Below are 22,217 nucleotides of genomic sequence, written 5' to 3'. Positions count from 1 at the left end.
AGACCAGCAGAGGGATAATGGTGAGGCAGCTTTGATGTGAAGGGGCTATGACTGAAAATACTAATATTTGTGTTACAGGAGGAAAAAGAAGGCAAAATAATGCAGGTTTTACATGTACGTGTATTATGTGATCAATATCATGTGTACCCTACCCACTCACTCCCTGACATTGCATGTGAATTGATGTGTAGGTTTTACAGGCAAAAACAACAAACCAAGTCTAAATTTTTACTAGTATTGGTACCGTTGAAGTTTGAATTAGGTAACTTGTATAAGATAAAAGAGCAGGTTCTTAGGTAAAATGTGAGTGAGATGTTTATTTCAAACTACCATGCTGGTACAGCTAGTCAAACAAGGCTGACAGGAGATGCTTCTAACACCTTTTATCTTTGTTGTTTTGTCAACCATCTTTCCTGGAATTTTACATGGATTATTCGCTGCTTCTGACCTCCTGCTGAAGTCCTACATGTACAACATTCACTGGTATTATCAGAATACGTTCTTTAAGACAGCTTTCTAATGTTAGTGTAGCCGAGTGCACTGACACTGCTCTTCATTTAGCCATCGGTGATGGGTTCTTTTTGTTCATACTGAACCACAGAAAGATGCTTTAGTGTTGGGATATGAATGAAATATCATCACATCATTAATAACAGTCTGGTACAACAGTTCACTAAATATTATGTCATCCAAAATCACTGTCGTTCAACTAAAACCCTCTTACCAAAAAGGAGATGTAACCTGGAGGTAACCAATTGAGCTACTGCCCCCTAGTGGATCTGTATGTAACTGGGTATTGGTGATATTTGATCAGGTGTGGGTTTGTGATTTCTTGTCTTTGCAATGAAGTTGAAGAAAGTGCGGTGTGATACACTGTCCCTCAGTCAGACTCCATCAGCTGTGTGGTAGGATTTATAATTCCAGAGATCAGGATAAAGTCTGTTGTGTGTGGTGATGATCTGCTACATATCATACAGAAGACTATCTGCCTGGTCAGCTCTGTAGGAAATCAAAACATCATCTCTACTATGTCAAATGTAATAGGCTTTAGCAGTGCAAATAAATAAAGGTACAAGCAGTGGACTGAGGGCTTTGGGGGTTTGAAAGTGGCCTCATAGTATTGTGACTGTGTACAGAGTAAACTCAGCACGACTCCAACATTACAACAGGTCTTTTAGATGCAAGTCCTCATGAAGTGGTGTGAGTTGCTGTTGTCAGTTTGTGCTCCATCAATATGAAAAAAGTTAACAGCAGAAAATCAGTCAAACATAGAAGCAAAATTAGAGATACTTTATTGATCCCAAAGGCATAAACAAACCCCCCAAAAAAATCACAGGTAGGAGTTGAGATTAAAAAAGACAATAGCTTGTTCATCCAGTCACCCAGGCCCTCTGAGCTAATTTCCAACCTTTCTCTTCTCCTGTATAACACAGGGGCTCGTGGCCTCATTTCATTCTATCACACTTCATGCTAAGGGCAAATTCTTACACCCCAGAGAAATTAACAGACACCAGTGCTGTTTCCTACCAAGGTCTAATGTGTCTGATACTCCGAATCTTCTGACCTCTGCTGGCTCCACACTCATGTATCAGTGATGTAGTTCAATAGTAGTTACAGCACGATCTGATATCACCAAGTAATCAACAGCCCAGGACTAACCCTAACCCTTCTTCTAACCCTAACCATAACCGGTTGGTTATAACAGCACTCCTGGGCTGTTAATTACTTGGTGATATCAGATCATGCGTAGTTACAGGTCCTAGCAGCTATCTGAAACTAAAACAAACTTGGTTAGACTAACCCAAGTCCAACTGAGCACATGTCAGAACTGACATGTTGTAAACTAAACTAGATTATTATTATTTTTTGTCACTTTTAACATGATCAATTAATCAACTAATGATGTACTGTCACAGTAAGACTCACAGATGCAACAATAATTATACACTTTAATACACAGTATAAAAATAACAATTTAGTCTCCCATTGCCTGCCCTGTTTAAAAAGAAATATTTACATGGTAGCCTATTAATAGATACGTAGGCCGTCCCCGGGTATTTTCTATATCCAATGTAAAACAAGACTCAGACTTTGATAAATGCTACAATATCTGCTATAAAATAGGCAAATGCACATTGTCAGAACATCATGGTTATTGAGACAAGCAAAGGACAAGGTTTATTTGTGCAATTTACTGCATAAAAACATGTAACAACCGTCTCTGATATGCAACTGTCTCGGGGTTTGGGTCGATGAACCATCTGCACTCTGTAAATAAACATTGAATGTAATTCACATGTTATCTTTAAATCTTTCTGGTATGGGCGTGGTTGGTTTAATTCAAACAGTCCACGTGCAACTGAGATAGACGCAAAAAGTGTCCCCAGTCTCGTTTGTGCTGCACGTTGGGAAATTAAAATTAAAGAAAAAATATAAACGGAAGTTTTTCGAACAAATAAAATATTTGTCACATGCGTCTCCTCCGCTGGGACGTTATAATGTTTCAAAACTCCTCACTCTTTCGCCTGTCTTTGAACGCATCTGGGTCACGAGCGGCAGAGCGAGCAGCCACAACAAAACGTCACCGCTGAACGTAGCCAATCACGTTCGACTCGTCGACGTAACGCACGAACTGGTACGTGCCATGTTGCATGGGTACGTACGTGCAGTGTAGCCAGTTAGTGTCCACCACCAGTTACTGTGGTTTATTTTCCACTCGCCCATGTGTGCTGCCTGCCGCGTGGAGAGCTTTCAGAGCGGAGGCGTGTGTGTCCCAGCCTATGTGAGCTTCGTGGGGGGAGCTAGCCCCGTCCGAGGGGGTGAGAGGCGGAACTCAGCGCAGACGACTTGTGCGCCAACTGCTAGCTGCTTTTAGCTACTTCTGCCCAGCTGGTAACGTAAAGTAACGTTAGCGTACGACCGGACCAACAACGGTTATAAGACAACTAGTTAGAGCGACAACTTGCTGTGTTTAACGTTACTTCACTGACCGAGGAAACACCTTTTCCTCTCCCGGGTCAGCCGGGGCAGAGCTCGGGGCGCCCAGGGACTGTCCGGTCAGCGGGGTGTGTGCCTGGCTGCTGGACCGCCCAGGGGTGAGTGAGTGGACGGTGACCGCATGACATGAGTCCGCAGGTGTAGCCGGAGGTTCAGTTGTGTTCACGGTCGTGTGTTCGGTGGTAACAATGAGTCGCGGCTCCGTGGTGAACCTGGTGTGGCTCGGGGGCAGAGCCGTCAGCTGTCTGCTGTACGGACACTCGCTTCGGCCGCTCCACACCTCATCGCAGCCGAGAGCTGGGTTCAAACCGGAGAAAGTCGCGGTGGTTACAAAGACTACGAGATATGAGTTCGAGCAGCAGAGGTATCGCTACGCGGGGCTGTCAGAGGAGGACTTAAAACAGCTGGTAAGAAGACTGCATTTCACCATGAGCACACCTCCAGACCATAATGACCTAAGACACACCTTCACCTCACCTGCACTAGGGCATCTTAACTCACTTTGTGTCTGTGTTTTGCAGCTTGCCATGAAGGGCTCCAGCTACAGCGGCCTGCTGGAGAGACACAACATCCACACCAACAATGTGGAACATGTGGTGAAGTGCCTGAGGTAAGACGTAGACACACCCACAGAGACACACACATATACTGTATGTCCATCATAGACAGACAAACAGAGACTGCTACTTCTGTAAAAGTGTGTTTAACAGTTGTGTATTTGCAGGAGGGAAGGTATCGACGTGCGGGTGGTGAAGAGAGGAGAGTATAATGAAGAGGTGGTGCGATGGGCAGATGCCATCATCTCAGCTGGAGGTGGGGACTTGGCATGAAATAATGTTTTTGTGGTTTGTGGTTTTCTTTTGTTCAGTTGAATTCCAGGGAAGTCAAAGGAGGATTTTCTCTGTCTCTTCCGCTGTCATTTGCTAGAATAAATGAAGAGGGGATGAAGCCCTGTTGCTTGGACGCCATGTTTTGTTCCCAGTCATGTTTGTAGAGAATGGACAGGACTGTGACTTATTCAGCTCAGGGGGGGCAAAGAGTCACAGGAACAAAGGCTTCAGACAACGGATGCAAATACACAATACAAGTTCTCTAACTGCAGTTTGTTTTGTTAGGTGATGGGACAATGCTACTTGTTGCCAGTAAGGTTTTGAGCAAGGACAAACCAGTTATCGGAGTAAACACCGACCCTGAGAGGTAAAGCAACTGAAGCGAACACTGCTTGAGAACACACACACATTATTTTTGTGGCCACAGAACAAATGGGTCACTTGCTGTGTTGTTAGTTAGTTGTGGCTTGACAGCTGCTGAGCTCACTCCCTTTCTCTTTTCACCTGAAGGTCAGAAGGTCATCTGTGTCTGCCCGTGCGCTACACTCGAGCCTTCCCAGAGGCACTGGAGAAACTCTGCCGTGGTGAGTTCAGGTGCGTATTTACCCACCGGTTATCTGAGCCACCTGTTGAGCCGTGTCACTTCGGTTCCATTATGAGTAACAACCTTAAAGCGAAAGTGAGCAGCCTTATCAGCTGCTGCCAAAACGACCTGTACAGTAGTGTTGTGTAGAGTCATGTACTGTAGAGCCGTCTGTGGGTTGGTGAGTTCAAGACCAGTTTAACCCTGCGTGGTCTGGAATAGCACCAGTTGTGTCCTCAGACTAAATCCAGCTCCTGTGTGTCTAGTGTAAATCACATAGCTGCTGCTAGAGGTCACTGTACCTCATGTCTACACTGAGGGGGGTTTCACTGACACAGAGGTCACATATAAAAAGAAGAGTAAATGTGGGTCAGTGGGTGATGTTTGGGTTAATATCTACTCTACAGACTGAAAGATTCTGAAACTTTTCCAGCTGATGTTTAGATTCATTTGATTCACTGTCTCAGCGTTTTTGACGTTCAAAACAAAGAACAAATCTTGTTAAAAAATCAAGGACTCATTGGATCTTCATGTTGAACTAAATAAAATCTGAAAGATGCCTGAATGTTGTGCAAAAGAAAATCATCTTGTGATTATTTTGGCAGCAGCAACACATTAAACTGATGATGTGGTTTTCACTGGGTCTGTAACAAACAAGCACACTCCTTTTCCATTTGCAGAAAAGTTTTTTATGTTGAGGCACGTCACCATGCATTTATATTACATTTACAGGTATGCTGTGACATATTTTTTACCTTTTAGAAAATCAGCAGGTCCTGTAATTTGATTTCTGTGTGACTGTGGTTTTGATAACATTGTGTTTTATCCTTTAACCCTAATTTTACAGTTGTACACGGTGCCTGTTATTACAATAACACAGTTGGACTCAGACTTGTTTAACAAGTTATTGATTGTCTGGTATTCAGGTCAGGTCATTGGTAATTGATAATCCATCAGTCCTGTAAAGCTAAGAGGACACCAAGCCCATGAGAAAATTAACAGAGCTTTTTTTCCCTTTTTTATTAATTTATATATTTTTATCTCTGTCAGCTTATAGTGTGACATCTTCTGCTCCTCACCCAGCTGGCAGCTGGGTTAGGGGGTCACTGTCTGTCACTATGCCTGACCTCATTCAGTACACACAGGTCTCATTCAGTGCAACATGACATCATCCAGGAAGTGGCTGCACTGGTCAGTCAGGTGTAGGAAAGTGCACATTCCTGGTTGATTACATTGTAATATGGACACATTGGTTCTGCTCATCATCTCTTCTGATTGGCTCACTAACCTCCAGCTCCAGAGAGTAGTAAAAAACTACACTGAGATGTTTTTTATTTTATAAGGGATAGTTCAACATTTTTGGCAAATTGGCCCATTGCCATAATCCCTATAGTTTTAGGAGTACGTTTGTTACCTTTAATTGACAGTGCAAGCTATTTTTAGAACGGCGGAGCAGAGCCGCGAGCACCCTCTACGCTACGGAGGCTCATTTCTTGGTTTCCTTCACCAAACTCATCAAATACACAATCCAACAACTCCAAAACGCTCTGGTGAACAAGTTGTGACCTGCACATTCACCACGCTATGAGATAATAACGGAACGTTACGAGACAGAGTTGTTTTTGAGGCAAATGCAGAGACTGCTTGCTGAAAAACTTCCCCCGATGGGAACGCGCATCAGCGGTTTTTCATGAATTTACCTCGAAAACAACTCTGTCTGGTAACGTTCTGTTATTATCTCATAGCGTGGTGAATGTGCAGGTCATAACTTGTCCACCAGAGCGTTTTGGAGTTGTTGGATTGTGTATTTGATGAGTTTGATGAGGGAAACCAAGAAATCCCATTAGCCTCCGTAGCGTAGCTCTGAGCAGCTCACGGCTCTGCTCCGCCGTTCTAAAAACAGCTTGCACCACAATTAAAGATAACAAACCTACTCCTAAAACTATAGGGATTATGGCAATGGGCCAATTTGCCGAAATGTTGAACTATCCCTTTAAACACTTCAGATCAAACACAGAAGAAGAGAATGTGGAGCTTTAAACTGCACTTAGTCCTAAACAACACAGCACCAATAACAGAAGACAGTATCATACTGTGACCATGTGTCTGCTAATGTGTTGTGGAGGTCCACTTGCCTTTAAGCAGATGGCGTCTCACTGTGTGTGATTGTTGCCTGGAGACAGCAGGCCTTGTCCCTCACCCGTCCCGTGCTGTGTTCAGGTGGCTGTGGCGTCAGAGGATCCGGCTGCACCTGGAGGGAACGGGGATCAACCCCACGCCGGTGGACCTGCACGAGCAGCAGCTGAGCCTGGAGCAGCACAGCCAGGCCCACCGCATCACCACCATGGACCGACAGCGGAGTACGACCACGCCCCCCGTGTCCCTGTCCGTCCATGTTTCCCTGTCTGTTCCCCTGTGTGGTGTTTGAACATGTGAATCAGGAAGATATTGATATTGATTCAGAAGTTGTTTTGCTCCTCTACTAAATGAATTGATTCCTCAGGTCCTGGGACTCTACACGAGAGCTTCTCCAAGACCAGTCTGCTCCCCATCAGGAGTCTGAATGAGATCTTCATCGGAGAGTCTCTGTCCTCCAGGTACCCGTGTCCTCTGACCACCGCATGTAAACCTGTGTATCTGTGTCTGTGTGCATGTCATAACCCTCTACTCGCCTCCATCCTGCCTGTCCCTCCGTTACTCATCAGGGAAATCTCTCTCCACCACAGGGTGAAGTTAAACCCCTTCAAAAACCATGTTAACCTCTTGCTCCATAGGGCCTCTTACTATGAGATCTCTGTGGACGACGGCCCCTGGGAAAAACAGAAGAGTTCAGGACTCAGCATCTGCACAGGAACCGGATCCAAAGCCTGGTACGCATGAGTGTAATCTGCTTTAAGCTTCTTGTGGAGTTGGGGCACTACTGAGGGCACAACGCCAGCACCAGAGACAGAATATTAACTGTTAATTTGTAAGTCAGAGATAGAGGACGTTCACAGCTCAACGCTCGCTTATTACTGTCACACAGACTGTGCTCAAAGCTACGTTTGTTCCTCTCCTCCCCTGCTGGTTAGTGTGACCAGTAGTGAGGCTGAAACATTTTGCCGAGCCAAATTTATGTCCTTAGGAGTGTGACACAGCAGTTTTCTCTGCAGAGAGAAATGTTGTTTGTTACAGATGATGCTTCACTCTCAGACCTCAGTGTTCATCCATCAGAGCCATCAGATACAGCTTCCTGTCTCTTACCGCTGCACTTTTAACAGATTCACTGAATCTGGATCAGAATCAGAATCTCTTTATTGTCATTGCTTAACACAATGAAATTGAGGTAGCAGCTCTCGATTCAGTGCAAGTGAAAAGTAGAAGTTAAAAACAAAGCAACCAAGACTGTAAGCTGATTAACTTTTTTGTTCAGGGAAGCTCTAGTAGTGTACAGTCTAAAATCGACTACTGTATATAGTAAGAAGGTAAAACCAGGAGATGCTCAGCTTAGTTTAGCATAACAACTGGATTTAGGGGAAACATCTGGCTGGTAAAGTGACTGGACAGAGAGTGGAGAAGCTGATCCAGCAGACTCTGGATCAGCACCAGGGATCAGTTTGTGTTTTGTCTGTAAATTCTAATAGAGATGATTTCCTTCATGTGTTGAACACTCTGTTTTACACTGTTCACAAGGATCAGCTCAACTGTTTAGTAGTTTCACACCGACAGTTTTATTTTCCTGTCCCGTGCTCACATTGTTTGAATAGCAAATACACTCGTGTTTATCAGAACGTCCATCTGTGTGTTTTGGTTTGCCACTGCTGATGTTATACAAAACCCAGTGAGTCTGAGGCTGCGTTGTCTTGTTCCACTGGACATGAATAGGCTCTGCAAGAAAGTTTACTACCTGGTGTGTGTCTTTCATGTTTGATTGTATTACATGTTACACCAGAAAGATTACTACCCCTACCATGCAGCTGGAGCAGTGAGCCGTGTCTGCTGGAGTCACACATCCCTCCTTCTCATGGACGTGATGTTTCAGTAACACAGAGACTGTGGCACAAACTTCACTAGCACTCAAATATAAACTAATTAGATTTAGGTGTTCAAAGGTCATAATAACCTCACAAACTGTGGGTGTGGCCTTGTGAATGCAGTGTCTCAGTAAGAGCCTGAAGGGGATTCCTTTAAACTCAGAAATGAATGGGTTAGATTTAGTTGGTCAGAGGTCAAAGCCAGTTTGACCTTATGAAACAATTTCAAGTCAAAACCCACGACCTCACACAGCAATTATGACACACTGGTCTGAGTGGTGAGAGCAGACGACATCGAGCTGGAGATTCTAGTTTCTGATGTTAAATGGTGACAGTAACAAGGACACGCCCAGAGTGAACTGTTGACTCTTCTTAGTACTGAATATGGAGAATGCGTATAAAAGCTATATTTTTTCAAAAATAATTCATCCACGGGGTGCTTAGAGGGGTGTGCAATACAAGTGTTGTTTTTCCATCAGAAATTATATTTAGTGTGAATTAATTAATTTAAGAAATTTTGACAGGTTTGTCAATGACTTCCTGTTTACATTGTACCAGCCAGAAGCCGTCACTTCTCCGCTGTTTTGCTAACCCTCCTCCCGGTCGTGTGCATTTGTTCTCAACAAAGCCTTTTATAATCAATCTGTGGATTGATGGATCATCATATACATGTTACCATGTGTGTATTGTGTAGTCTTATCTGTCATAAACAAGAGATTATGGTTTACGGGGCGCGTTTCTGTCGCGGACTCATGGTGCGAGACTAAGACGAGAGCTCTGACTCCGGGTCAGAGGATCTGATCGCAGGTTTGGTTTTCAACCATGATGTGGAAAGAGCCTCCACTCTCCCTGTAACAAGCTACAAGTCATTTATCTAACATCACAATTAGTCTGAAGTTGTTTAATGACGGTAAATATCCTGCTTAGTTCTTCTCCTCTGTGCTACTCTTATCAGAGCAACAGTCTGGCAACCGACTGCTGGAATTCTATTTTTTATATTTTTCTGTTGTTGCAGTTCCTATCTTGATCAGTAGATGGTGGTATCCTGCTCATTCTCCATATTCAACCTTTAAATAAATGTGAATAGTGTCAGAAGTTCTCCAGTTGTTTGACCAGTGGAGCCGATGGAGCCAAGTCTGGACTCATTATTCCAGTTTAGTCTATGAAAACTAAGAAGCATTAAATGGAAGTCAAACAGTGATGAAACAGTGTTTCTGTCTGAACCACAGTGAAGCTCTGATCTAGAAAACATGCTCATAAGTCAGTCATGAGGTGATGATGTCATTCTTTGATCGCTCCATGTTTCAGCTCATGACTTTGTGTCTCTGTGTCCACAGGTCGTACAACATCAACAAACTAGCTGAGCAGTCTGTGGAGGAGGTTTTAAAAATCGGTACGAGTGTGTGCAGAGTTTTTTATGTTTCCCTGACCGTGAGACGACATCACTGACATCACTGACATCACTTCCTGTCTCTGTTCTCAGGGAAATCTGTGACGGGTCTTGAAATCCCACTTCATCCGGACTTTATTCAAAAGGGTGAGTTGATAATCTTCTTGTGTTTACTGTCGACTTGTGTGTTTTTAAGCTCTTCATGTTGTGTGATGATGTCACCTGTGTGTGTGTGTTCAGTTACTGACGAGTACAACGAGTCCCTGGTGTTCAGGCCGGACGAGCGGCGCCTGCTCTACAGCATCAGGGAGCCCATCGTCAACAGGGTGTTCTCCAGCAGCCGCCAGAGAGGCTTCGCTAGCAAGTCAGTACTCTTCCTCCTCTTCCTCCTCCTCCTCTCAGCATCACTCCTCAGGGTCTCAGCTTCTCAACCTTCTCGCCTCTCCGCTCCTCCAGGGTGTGCGTCCGCTCTCGGTGCTGGGACGCCTGCATGGTGGTGGACGGCGGGACGTCCTTCGAGTTCAACGACGGTGCCATCGCCACAATCAGCATGAGCGAGGAGGACCAGCTCCGGACGGTGGACCTGGACGACTGAGACGAGTCGGTTTCTCTCTGCCAACGTTCAAAGGGGATGAGGTCAAAGGGAAGATTCAGGTTTTAGCTTTTAGCCACTACAAGTGTTGAATACTTTTACCCCCGACTGAAGGTATCAACGTTATTATCGTTCTATTACATGTGTGAATTTTACAGCTCAGATATTTTTGAAAACAAGGATTTCTTTTGGTTTTTATCTCATCACTCTGCCCCCCCACGCTCTCACAGGCTGTTACACAGACTCTGATCCACTTTATAGATGCGACCTGACCCAGATCAGTCTCCGAGCTGAGGAGGAGGTGAAGGGTCAGAGAGCAGCAGGGCAACTCCTCAACATGTCTCTGATGATCAGACCCAGTAACAGTGGATTGTGATTCACCTTCATAACCTCAGTAACCTCTGGTGATTGACCTTTTAAAGGATAAACTTAAAGTTATTGTATATATTACTTTTTTTTATTGTCAGCCAATCCCACTCAGTCCTGATGTTTTTACTCTGTCACTGACTCTGAGGTTAAAAACCCACCGGTTCCTACTGAATCTGAATCTTCCTCAGGACATCCTGTCCCTCCTCAACCTGATTTCTCCTCATGTCTGATGTGAAATTCTTCAAATTTGGCTCAAACATCCAGTTGGACTCGATGATGAACTCAGTAGATTTCATTGGTCAAAGATCTCTGACCTCACAAAATATTTCTGGCCATAACTCATACATTTACAAACTAATAACGACACCTTGGACCTTTTGGTCCTTTTGACCAATTTACATACGACATATTGTGCAAAAACCACTCATGGTCACAGTCCAGTCTGTCCATCCTGAGTTCTAGTTGTCCTGTAGCCTGTCTGAAGAACGCAGGGGACTATTTTCAGCAGCGGATGAATCCACGTTTATTTGTGGCAGGATGGTGTGTGTATGCAAGTCAGAATGAACTATAGTGTGTTCATGGCGATGAAGGAACGTGTGAATCACATTTCAGGATGTAGATTCACGATGATCAATAGTGGTGATGAGCAAACAGAGTTGGTTTGGACCTGTGGGTGGGATTTAATGACAGTAATAAATACATAGAAGATGATGATCATCATTTTGAGACGGTCAAACTTAAGAGTCACTGTATGAAAGGATTTAGTGTCTCTCCAACTGAAGCACAGAGGCTGTTTGTTCTGTTGTTTACTGATAAAGATATTTTTGGATCATAGGTTATATTTTTGTAACCGACACGTGGGAGGAGAGTAAGAATGAAGTGCACTACAGACTGAATTTTACTCCCTATTATAGGTCAAACTCTGTAACTGTCTCAGAGTGAATTTTAAGCGAGGCAGCGCCGTGTGCCTGGAGCAGACGTGTCTCCACAGCACAGAGCAGGTTTAAGCTCCATCTGATATAAATGTGTTTTACCCGGTGAACTCGTCACTAAAGGCTTTAAGAAAGGACGGAGGAGGAACACACAGGTGTGTGTGCAGCGAGGACGATGCTTACAAACTGATGATGAAGGTGAATCTTCAGCGTGCCAAAGGCTTCGGTTCCTCGCAGACATGATGTGTCACTGTGTTTTGATGTCTCTGTTTTCATCAGATAAAGTGATGTGAAAAAGAAACGTCTGTGTTTTTGTTTCAGCTCTTCAATGCCTCTACCACACACTCACACCTGACTGACCATGTTACAGTAGAGCATGATAGAGGTCAGCAGTCTTCTCTATGATGACTATGACAGACTAGGAGACCATTTAAAGGCTCAGGAACCTTTGCAGCTGTTTGGAGTTCATGAGCTGGTTAGAGTGTGACATCATTAGGTTACAATAGTCAGTGTTGGGCAAGTTACTTTGGAAAAAGTAATTAGTTATAGTTACTCTCCCAAAAAGTAACTGAATTAATACATTGTAAAAGTAATTAGCAGTTAGAGTTACTATTGCGTTACTTTTTTAAATAAAATGATCAATTATGTCAAATTATTTGGACTCGCCCCCCTAACCAGGCAGGCTCCGCGTGTGGAGGAATACTGAGTGAGTTAGTTCCAGAAACAGCTTTTTTCCAACCAGTTGATGGACTAAATAAGGCAAGGCAAGGCAATTTTATTTGTATAGCCCGTTTTTACAAACAGTTTGTCTCAAAGGGCTTTACATCGTCACACATCACATCACAATAAAAATGTGTATATAACGTACACTTTAACGGGTGTACTATTTTGTGATGAGACTTCTTAGTAACGGCGCATTTTATTGTCAGTAATGGTAACAACGTAACTTTTTTGATTACTGTTATTACATTACTGAAAAATGTAACGCTGTTATTCTCATCACTGACAATAATGAACTTTTTTTCCACTTTATTATACTATAATTGTCTGTATAATGAATCTATATAATATATGAGTTTTACTATTTGAATTGAACTAGTGAAATAAATAAACTTTTCCATGATATATTCTAATTTATTGAGATGTGCCTGTGACCGAGCACCACAGTTGGTCGACACTCAGTTTCCCCACAACACCAGAGATATTCTCCCTGTGGCTCCAGGTGAGAGCTCTGCCTCTTTAACATGAGGGTAGTTCCAGTGTTCAATTCGTTGTTCAGAATTAACAGATGTTATAGACTATAGTGTAATCCTAAGGCCACTTTGCAGTGAGGACAGTTACACTGGACTCAAACTCAGACCACACAGCTGTGTCTGTCCACTGAAACAAATCACCTCCACTGTGTCATGATAGGAAAAGTAGGAAAAATTTTGGTGAAATTCCTCTTTAATTTCCACTGCAGACATCCATCCATTGTCTATGCCAGTGGTTCCCAACCATTTTGGCTCATGACCCCATTTCGATATCACAAATTTCTGAAAACAGGCTTCAATAGTATTCTGCATTAAAGATCTCAAGACTTTTTGTGAATGAGAGATTTAATTTTTTGCTTTTCAGTAACTTCTATAAACTCTGATGAAGGCAATGAAATGTGATAGAAAGCTCTGGGGAAGAACTGCAAGGTAAAGACTTAAATGTCACTCAGGCTTTCTTCTTCTCAGGAAGTAGGCGGGTACATATATGAAAAAAAACCACCTAACCCTAAAAAAATTCTAACAAAAGGTTTCTCAGTTGTTTTTTATAGTATTAGATGTCCTTAATAACATACTAAAAGTTTACCAAAATTTGACCACTAGAAAGGTGTTATTTTCAAGATGGCGTCCAAGATAGATAGGAAGCCTGAGGAGACACCACAGGTGAATAGGGTAAAATTTTTAACTAACAGATATCACCATGAAACTTCCCAAGTTTATCACTTACATTAAGACAAATATTTTTTTTATTACAAGTTTTGTCAAATTGTATGTTTAAATATGTAAATTAGGCAATATCTCATTAAATATGCGCTAATTTGCATATCCGAAATCTGAACAATGGATAAAAGCCACTTTCAAAATTCTTGTTTTATTTTGTTGACATACTAGAGTCAGAAGTTTTTACAGAGGAGGATTTTGGATATCTCTCTTTATCACTCTGTAAATGAGAAAATACTGTCACCAGCCCTAAAAATTCAAGTTGGTCGTGTTTTTAGGAGTAAAATGTTGTATAAATCAGGCTATGAATGATATATCAACAATCCCCTCTGTAAAAACCTTCAGAATATAGAAAGGGATCAAACTGGAAGGTTTGGTGTCTGTAAGTGCTGCTGAAGTGGAGATTTCGGGCTCTTATACAACATTTTACTCCTAAAAACACGACGATATTTGAATTTTTAGGGCTATAGTATTTTCTCATTTACAGAGTGATAAAGAGAGATATCCAAAATCCCCTCTGTAAAAACTTCTGACTCTAGTATGTCAACAAAATAAAACAAGAATTTTGAAAGTGGCTTTTATCCATTGTTCAGATTTCGGATATGCAAATTAGCGCATATTTAATGAGATATTGCCTAATTTACATATTTAAACATACAATTTGACAAAACTTGTAATACAAAAAATATTTGTCTTAATGTAAGTGATAAACTTGGGAAGTTTCATGGTGATATCTGTTAGTTAAAAATTTTACCCTATTCACCTGTGGTGTCTCCTCAGGCTTCCTATCCATCTTGGACGCCATCTTGAAAATAACACCTTTCTAGTGGTCAAATTTTGGTAAACTTTTAGTATGTTATTAAGGACATCTAATACTATAAAAAACAACTGAGAAACCTTTTGTTAGAATTTGTTTAGGGTCAAGTCATATTTGTACCTGACTAAAGAGTTTTCTCTAGTAACACTGTGAGGTTTAGAATGTTTGTCATGATTTGGAACTTGGAAAATAAAAAAAAACTGAAAAACCAAAGGAAACCCAGTTTGTTATTCAGTGGTTTTACTCGAAAGAATCGAACATTTTACAAAAGTAAAACATGAGAGATTCATGTGAATGAAATAATCCAGAGCACGGTCACTGATCATCGTAAAAACCAGCTGCTGTCCAGCTGCTGTCAGGTTATTGATCAGGTTATTGATCAGTGGTGAACACTGACACAGTTCAGCTCCTGATCGTTTACAACAATATCAACCAGCTCCTGTTCAACACTGTGGTTCATTAAAACATCATTCCACATAGAAAAACACCTACTGGATAAAACCAGCTGTTCATTATCACAGCTGATAATATTAAAACATCAGGGATCGGCCGTCCCACATATTTACACACATTCTGTTCACATACGCCAACATGAACTGGATCAACATTCAAAATTCTGACTCTAAAAAATAAACAACATTTCTCTATGAGCATGTCCAGCACTTGAAGACCTGGTTCCTGGACGGGACTTCAGCACCGTGGATGCCAGCACCTCTAAAAACTCCTTCAGTAGCAGCAGCAGCAAACTGAAACATGGCTCCACCACTGCACCACAGGATCTCCCTGCGTGTGTGTGTGTGTGTCGGGACTCTGCGGCAACATTAACGGACAACGAGAGGGCGCCGTGGCGACTACAGCCTGAACCTCAGCCTGCACCTCCTGCTCCACATGGCGCGGTCGCCCAGGCAACCCACGAGCCTGCTGGCGGGCGTGGGCCGCGCCACGCCGGAGAAGGGTCTGGAGTTGATGCTGACCTGAGGCATCTCCTTCTTCAGGGACGGCAGCTGGTTGTCAGGCAGGAGGCCGAAGACGTCCAGGAGGCTCAGAGCGGGGAGCGTCGTCCCCAGGTCCCTGTGGGAGAGACACAAGTTAGGACCAGACTGACTCGCTTCCATTAACCTTTTTTTAAAATTAGTTTTTATTTCAGTTTCATTCAAAATCATACATATGTAATCATATTCATCATATCTACAGTTTTTTGAGTTTTTCCAATACAATGTAGCGCTTATAGGGACATGATATAATATATATATATATGACACAACAAAGGAGACGGAGACTATAATGATAGAAAGAAAAAATAAAGTAAAACAAAATATCAGCCTTTTTTAATTCTAATTATTGATGTCCGCAACATATGTATGGAAACACAGAAAATCTGAAAAAGACCCGAGATATCACCAAAAAAAAAAGTTTGCGTGTTTGATGGAGGTGGAGAAGTTGGTGTATTGATAAAGGGGTTAAGCGAAAAAGTGCAATATAAACAGATTTAGTGAATAAATGAGATTTAGAAATCTCTTGACTGAGGCCGGTTCAGACTACATGATTTTTTTGTCTTTCACAATGGTCTCCATGTCAGATCAAACCATCACAGTGGCATAAATTCCTGCCGTGTCCTGGTTGGGAGACTGGCAACACTACAAGTATCACCCCGACCAATCGATCACGACCCTGTGTGAGTTCATAGGCCATGGTCAGTCATGCTGCTGTAGCTCTGTGTGATGCTAGTGGTCTTTTGCTCAGACACAAAAGGAAGAAAAAACGATGATGGAGCCGTTCCTGGTCTGGTGAAGAGGACAGTCTGACTGTCTGTCCTTCACAGAGAACGCGAGGTACATTAAAGGGATAGTTCAACATTTTGGCAAGTTGGCCCACTGCCATAATCCCTATAGTTTTAGCAGTAGGTTCGTTACCTTTAAAGGGACAATGAGGAGTTTCTATTCGGTTATAAAAAACTCTCACGTTAATGTGGATGAATCTCCGCTACCCACACTTAATGGGCCCATTTTCGATAAATATATCGTTCTGGTCGAGCCGACCAGCGTTTCCTTCGTGGCGAGTCATGACAATAACGCAGCTGAATCGCCGTTTATGGTCGGAACTACGACAGTATGTGATCGTCTTTGAACCTCTGACTTTAATTATTGATGAATGAAAACATGAGTCCGTCTTGCGCCGGTCAAAGAATTTTACGGTGCGCGCGGAGGCTCATAAATGTAGTGTGAAAACGCTTCGCTTTTCCAAAACTCCTTGTTGTCCCTTTAATTGTCGGTGCAAGCTATTTTTAGAGTGGCGGAGCAGAGCCGCGAGTTGCTCAGAGCTACGCTACAGAGGCTCATGGAATTTCTTGGTTTCCCTCATCAAACTCATCAAATACACAATCCAACAACTCCAAAACGCTCTGGTGGACAAGTTGTGACCTGCACATTCACCACGCTATGAGATAATAACAGAACGTTACGAGACAGAGTTGTTTTCGAGGTAAATTCATGCAGAACCGCTGATGTGTGTTGCCTTCAGGGACAGTTTTTGGGCAAACAGTCTCTGCATTTGACTCGAAAACAACTCCGTCATGAAACGTTCTGTTATTATCTCATAGGGTGGTGAATTTCTAAAAAATAACTCACGTGAGAGCGGCCAGGTGGATGTGGTAGCAGCGGCTCAGGGACAGGTGCACCAGGTGCTTGAGTTGTGCGAGGACGGGGAAGCTGTCGGCCATCAGCAGGGTGCTGTCACTGAAACACACAGTAACCACGGTGATGTAAGACAGACACAGAGACGCTTAAAGATGAGGTCATGATTGAGAATTGAAGATATCACAGTAACAAAGGTCTGTAGACTGAGGTGGAAGAAGCAAATAAAACGTACCTTAAATCTAGAGCTTGAATTTGAGGACACCTCTCCACCAGCACCTTCACATCTGGAAACACACACACACACACACTACACTGTCAGTGTCTGCTGCCAGTTCAGACAGTACAGTTGGCTGTAGCTATTTTACATTGATGCAGATTATAACTTCATTTACTACAAACACCTTTAAAAAAAACAAAAAACAAAAAAACAAGCATTTTGACTTCTCACAGATCAGGACTGCTCATAAAAATTGACACGCTGATGGTTTGTGAATGAAATCATATATAAATGTGAGTGGAAAATATAAACATATTTAAGTTTTGTTTTTGTTGGGCAGGAACTGGACTCTGTTCCTTCCTGAACGTGAATAATCTAAAATCCCATAATGATATCAACAGAGACTGAGGTTAAAATGTTTAGGCAAGACATTATTGTAGTGAGTGTAAGTCTAGATTTAAATCCAGCCTACTTCACTGTAACATGTTGCCATATGACACCCCACGGTCATTTTATAAAATCGATGATGTGGTTTCTGTTGGGTCTTGTATCAAACAAGCACTGCACTGTGGCGCCCCCTGGAGGTCAGAGTCTACCACAACCACGATCAAGTGCTGTGCATTTAGATCCATGACAGGATGAGTGTGAGCTGCTTCTGACTGACAGGATGAAGAAGCACTGAGGCTCTGAGATGCTACACTCTGTTTCAACCCTCATTAGGAGGATTACATCTCCCTCACAGTTCCTTATAACTGGTGTTAACTCGTGACTTTCATTTGTTGAAACCATGGAGATGTGTAACAGGTCAGACCAGTGATGATGTCACTCACCGTCCAGCGTCAGGCTCTCCCTGTAGCCGCTCAAGTTGAGGTGCGTGACACCTGAGCTCAGGTTGTTGACGACACTCTTCACATGATTGTTGTTGAACTCACACCATGATATGTTCAGCTGCTCTATTCTGCACAGGAGAGGAAGGAGAAACATAGTGTTAGTATTAACATGAGCTGTAGGTGTGTGGGTGACACATGTTGGGTCTGACAGGTGAGGTACTGAGCAGCCGACCTGGAGCAGGACTGGAGCATGTCGGCCAGAGCAGCAGCAGAGAAACCACCGCAGCCGCTCAGGTTGAGCTGGACCAGGTTCTGGTTGTTGGACAGAGAGCTGGAGGGAGAAAGACACACACAGTTATAAATAAAGAAGAGACTGTTAGATTTTAAAGAGGAACTATGCAAGTCTGGTCACTTTTCCTCTGTTTTTCTAACCCTCCTCCTGGCCATGTGCATTTGATTACAACGAAGCCGGTGAAAAATCAATACACGGAGCGGTGGATAATGTTATATAACATATACGATGTTACGACATGTATTTGTGTAGTCTTAACTGTCATAAACAAAAGGGTAACACTTTATAATAAAGTACACACTATTAAGCATTAGTTAAGCATTAATAAATACTGAATTCTTCATTTATAATGCATGAATACTCATCAGTATGTAGTTTATAAATACAGTTAGTGCTTATCAATGATGAGTAAAACATTTTTAACTGTGTTTATAAACTACGGTACATACTAATGAGTATTCATGTGTTATGAATGAAGAATTCAGTATTTAATGCTCAATAGTTGTTATAAAGTGTTACCAACAAAAGATGGCAGGTTACGGAGCGCGTTTGTGTTGCAGTGCCACAGAGACGAGAGCTGGGACAGCGGGGCGGTGACCAGGTACTACACTGATGTTGCAAGGTTGGTTTTCAGCCATGAGACGCCAGGTGAAGGTAGAGAGCCTCTGTTCTCACTCGTAACAAGTCACAAGTCATGTAGTTAACTATCACAATTACTCTGGAGCTTTGTAATTAAGGTAAAAATGTAACACAGCCACATGAGAAATCCTGCTTAGTTCCTCTTTAAACGTGGGACCTTTTCATATATATATTTATAACAGAGAAATGACCCATCATTCTGGGGGAAGAGAGTATGTGCAGTTATAGCTGCTATATGTCTCTTCCTGTTGTAACCTTCTTTCATCACTATTTGTTATTCTTTATTTAATAATATACATGTATACATACTGTATATGTGTAGCTATGTGCAGATTTATGTAATTGTATTGCTTCCTCCCCCAATTTCATAATCTATTCATTCTACTGCAGCTATAAACAGTCACCTGACTGAGCCTGAGCCTGCTACTAAACTTTTAATGGTTTATATTGTGGAGACTGTCACGCTGTCTTTAAATGGCATTTCTGCATCTGCACTGACAAAATATGTTTGTTATAAACATGCAAAACACATTAATATAGAGGAAAACCAAGATCAGGCTCTGATGAGGCTGAGCTCACTCAGTGGATGTGGAGCTGCAGAGTGAAGAACTCACTTGATGATGGCGTCTGAGAGCTGCAGACCCTCCAGGCTCAGGTGCTCCAGCAGCCTGCACTGACAGATGATGCTCTCCAGGGCCGAGGTGGGGATGATGGAGCTGGACAGATCCAGCTGGACCATCTGCAGTGAGCTGAGAAGGAAGACCAGCATCAGAACACCAGTGTCCTTTTTATACTTGAAATGTTGCATTTGTAAAGAAACAAAGTCTCCATTAACTCTGATCTTGGAGAATTGAACCCAGATCTGTACAAAACCTGAACACAGCACTAGACCAGAATCAGAGAATCTGCTGGACTCACCCTGAGCCTGCGAGGTGCAGCTCCTCCACGAAGGAGCGGGGGCAGCGCAGCCGGCGGACCCCGGTTTTCAGAACCTGCTGCAGAGCTGCGCCCATGTGGGTCAACCCCTCCAGGTCCACGCTGTGCCACAGAGACTCGTCAAACCTGGGACAGAGACACACAGTGAAGGTCTGAGCATAACAGGATGGAAAACTACTAATGTGTCGACAGCATGTGGAAGGACTGGAGACACTGTGGCATGATCTGACTTCATTTATGTGCAGAGTTACCCTGTGATTACTCATCAGGGACCAGTGGAGGATTAAAGGAGGACTAAAACACACCTAATTCTACAATCGGTTTTGTGGCAAATGCTACATTAATGTATTTCAGTCATTTTAAAATCCAGGTGATGGGAGACTCACGCTAAGCGGTGCCAGCGCTTGCAGACCGTGGACGTCCTGAGCAGGTCCTGCAGAGGGAGGCAGAAGAGGATCTTCAGAAGTAGCTCGTCTGGCAGGTGGTCCCATGAGATACCTGCAAAAGAGAAAAAGTAAACATAGTAACAGTGAATCACAGGTACAGAGCCAGCAGAGTTGATAGGAGGAGGTCAGAGAGGTGTCCTGCCTGATGTGGTGTCCTTCTTCCTCCTGGACCTCCTGGCCAGGACAAACTGGTTGGCGTCGTTCTCCTTGCCCTTGCTGATGAGCCGCTGGTGCTTGTGTCGGGGGGACCACTGCTGGATGAGCTCTGTGGGGGTGCACTCTGTGTCCAGACCCTCGCTCAGGCAGCTCCGGGACTTCCGTTTGTTGGTCCTGTTGGCCTGAGCCAACATGGAGCCGTGGAGGCTGAGGCAGGGCAGGTCCTGCAGGGGCATGCTGCAGGGGGGACAGCACGTCACAAACTCTACTTAACTCTTCATTTACATGTTAATGACTTAGTACTACACGTTGGTGTTGTTCTGGGATCGGTTCAGACAGAGACCGGTGAGAGAGACAGACCCCCACAGACAACAACCTCTCTGCCCGCCATATTGATGCAGCGAGCGGCGAAGAAACCGCGCAAACTCTCCCTGCTAAAGACAATGAAAACACTCTGACACCTGGATATAACCCTTTCAGGTTATAGACGAGTCCACAGCTTCACTGACATGTTATTATCTCTCTTTGTGACTAGTTTCATCTCTAAAACAGCGGGAAAGAAGCTCAGGTGGAGGGAGGCCTGGTCCGGATCAAAGCGCGGTATCGATTATAAATAGCATCGGTTTCGAGCTAAAGCCGAGGAAATGAAGGTTTACAGACACACAACTGACGACACAGACTCGCAACTTTGCAAATATTTACTGTGCCAGATCAGAGATATTTCTATAATAGCAATATCACCGAGATAACCGACTGTAGTCTGGTTAGCACCGCTTCATTTACACATTTATCGCTAAAACATAACATCCTCGCTGCTGAAACCTGCTCCACATGGACCGACCAACCCTCCTTGTGTGTACCTGTCTGTGGGTCTCTCCTCCGGGTCAGGGCTGCCGGCTGGGCCGCTACGGTACGTGGACAACATGGACATGAGGGAGCTGCCTGGTTCTCCTGAGCCCTCCGACCGAGGATGCTTTAAACTCGCCGCCAGCAGCAAGGCGCCCTACGTCCATACGTCACCGACGCGTATGCACGTCGTACGGGTTACGTCACATTTCTGGGTGAGGGGCGCGCATGTGGCGTTTCGGTCTGGCTCGTTTTTTCCGCTTTTTTTTGAGATGTCTTTATTTTGAATATTCAAATTTGAATTTTTTCATAAAAACATTTGAATGTTGAAGAGACAGAACAACAGCATTTTTGGCAGATTATGTTGTAGGAAATAGATAAGTAACATTTTATTTATTACTACACTAAGTGGCATACTGGTCTAACTTTAGAACCATAGAACCTCAGCAGGGCTCATGTTTCCCTCCATACAGACACGTGATCAGTGGAAATCTGAACTGTTTTCATTCACACACTTCAAACAGCATGATGATAATGCCTTTGAATGAGCACTCTGCTCATCATGCTGCTCTCTTTGTAGACTGCAGCCCTGTCTTCATCTTATAGGCCACCTGATGACCCAGACACTTCTCATCCTCCTTGCCCAGTCTTTATCCAACAGTTTCTTCAATGGCAGATCACAGGATGGAGGAACAGGCAGCATTACCAACACTGGAGGCTCTC

The 22,217-nt window shown here is 43.4% G+C and overlaps 2 protein-coding genes across 4 annotated transcripts; one reads left to right on the top strand and one right to left on the bottom strand.

Annotated features, from left to right (window-relative positions):
* Positions 1-2,637: 2,637 nt before the first annotated feature.
* On the top strand, positions 2,638-10,946 carry nadk2 (NAD kinase 2, mitochondrial). 3 transcript variants are annotated; one of them, XM_085794053.1, is made up of 12 exons: positions 2,638-3,404; positions 3,519-3,607; positions 3,722-3,810; positions 4,113-4,194; positions 4,338-4,421; positions 6,631-6,770; positions 6,914-7,007; positions 7,185-7,280; positions 9,761-9,816; positions 9,907-9,960; positions 10,054-10,177; positions 10,270-10,946. In XM_085794053.1, exons 1-12 carry the CDS (start codon positions 3,186-3,188, stop codon positions 10,406-10,408), a joined length of 1,266 nt encoding a protein of 421 aa, XP_085650179.1. In that variant the 5' UTR covers positions 2,638-3,185; the 3' UTR covers positions 10,409-10,946. The 3 variants fall into 3 exon arrangements, with proteins under 3 accessions (XP_085650179.1, XP_085650180.1, XP_085650178.1); XM_085794052.1 differs by having other exon boundaries at positions 3,039-3,404; positions 7,137-7,280; positions 10,270-10,688; XM_085794054.1 differs by lacking the exons at positions 3,722-3,810; positions 4,113-4,194 and having other exon boundaries at positions 3,038-3,404; positions 7,137-7,280; positions 10,270-10,688.
* Positions 10,947-14,724: 3,778 nt separating this feature from the next.
* On the bottom strand, positions 14,725-20,920 carry LOC146977669 (S-phase kinase-associated protein 2-like). The gene is made up of 9 exons (XM_085794049.1): positions 20,635-20,920; positions 20,433-20,544; positions 20,029-20,172; positions 19,725-19,859; positions 18,412-18,510; positions 18,180-18,307; positions 17,365-17,416; positions 17,124-17,231; positions 14,725-15,567 (listed from the first exon to the last, which is right to left on the bottom strand). The coding sequence occupies exons 1-9, from the start codon at positions 20,882-20,884 to the stop codon at positions 15,348-15,350; spliced, it is 1,248 nt and encodes a 415-aa protein (XP_085650175.1). The 5' UTR covers positions 20,885-20,920; the 3' UTR covers positions 14,725-15,347.
* Between the last annotated feature and the right edge of the window lie 1,297 nt (positions 20,921-22,217).

Source organism: Trachurus japonicus, chromosome 12 (assembly GCF_045865225.1).
Source record: "Trachurus japonicus isolate A0001 chromosome 12, Traja_1.0".
In the NCBI taxonomy this organism is placed as follows: Eukaryota; Metazoa; Chordata; class Actinopteri; order Carangiformes; family Carangidae; genus Trachurus; species Trachurus japonicus.
The sequence above is the reverse complement of the archived record's forward strand: the minus strand, read 5'-3'. Positions and strand labels throughout refer to the sequence as shown.

Coding starts and splice junctions, on each gene's coding strand:
- nadk2 (XM_085794052.1), top strand. CDS start 3,186: ATGAGTCGCGGCTCCGTGGTGAACCTGGTGTGGCTCGGGGGCAGAGCC. Junction 7,008..7,136: donor GGAGAGTCTCTGTCCTCCAG/GTACCCGTGTCC, acceptor TCTCCACCACAG/GGTGAAGTTAAACCCCTTCA. Junction 9,817..9,906: donor GGAGGAGGTTTTAAAAATCG/GTACGAGTGTGT, acceptor CTCTGTTCTCAG/GGAAATCTGTGACGGGTCTT.
- LOC146977669 (XM_085794049.1), bottom strand. CDS start 20,884: ATGCCCCTGCAGGACCTGCCCTGCCTCAGCCTCCACGGCTCCATGTTG. Junction 20,545..20,634: donor GAAGAAGGACACCACATCAG/GCAGGACACCTC, acceptor TCTCTTTTGCAG/GTATCTCATGGGACCACCTG. Junction 17,232..17,364: donor ATTCAAGCTCTAGATTTAAG/GTACGTTTTATT, acceptor TGTGTGTTTCAG/TGACAGCACCCTGCTGATGG.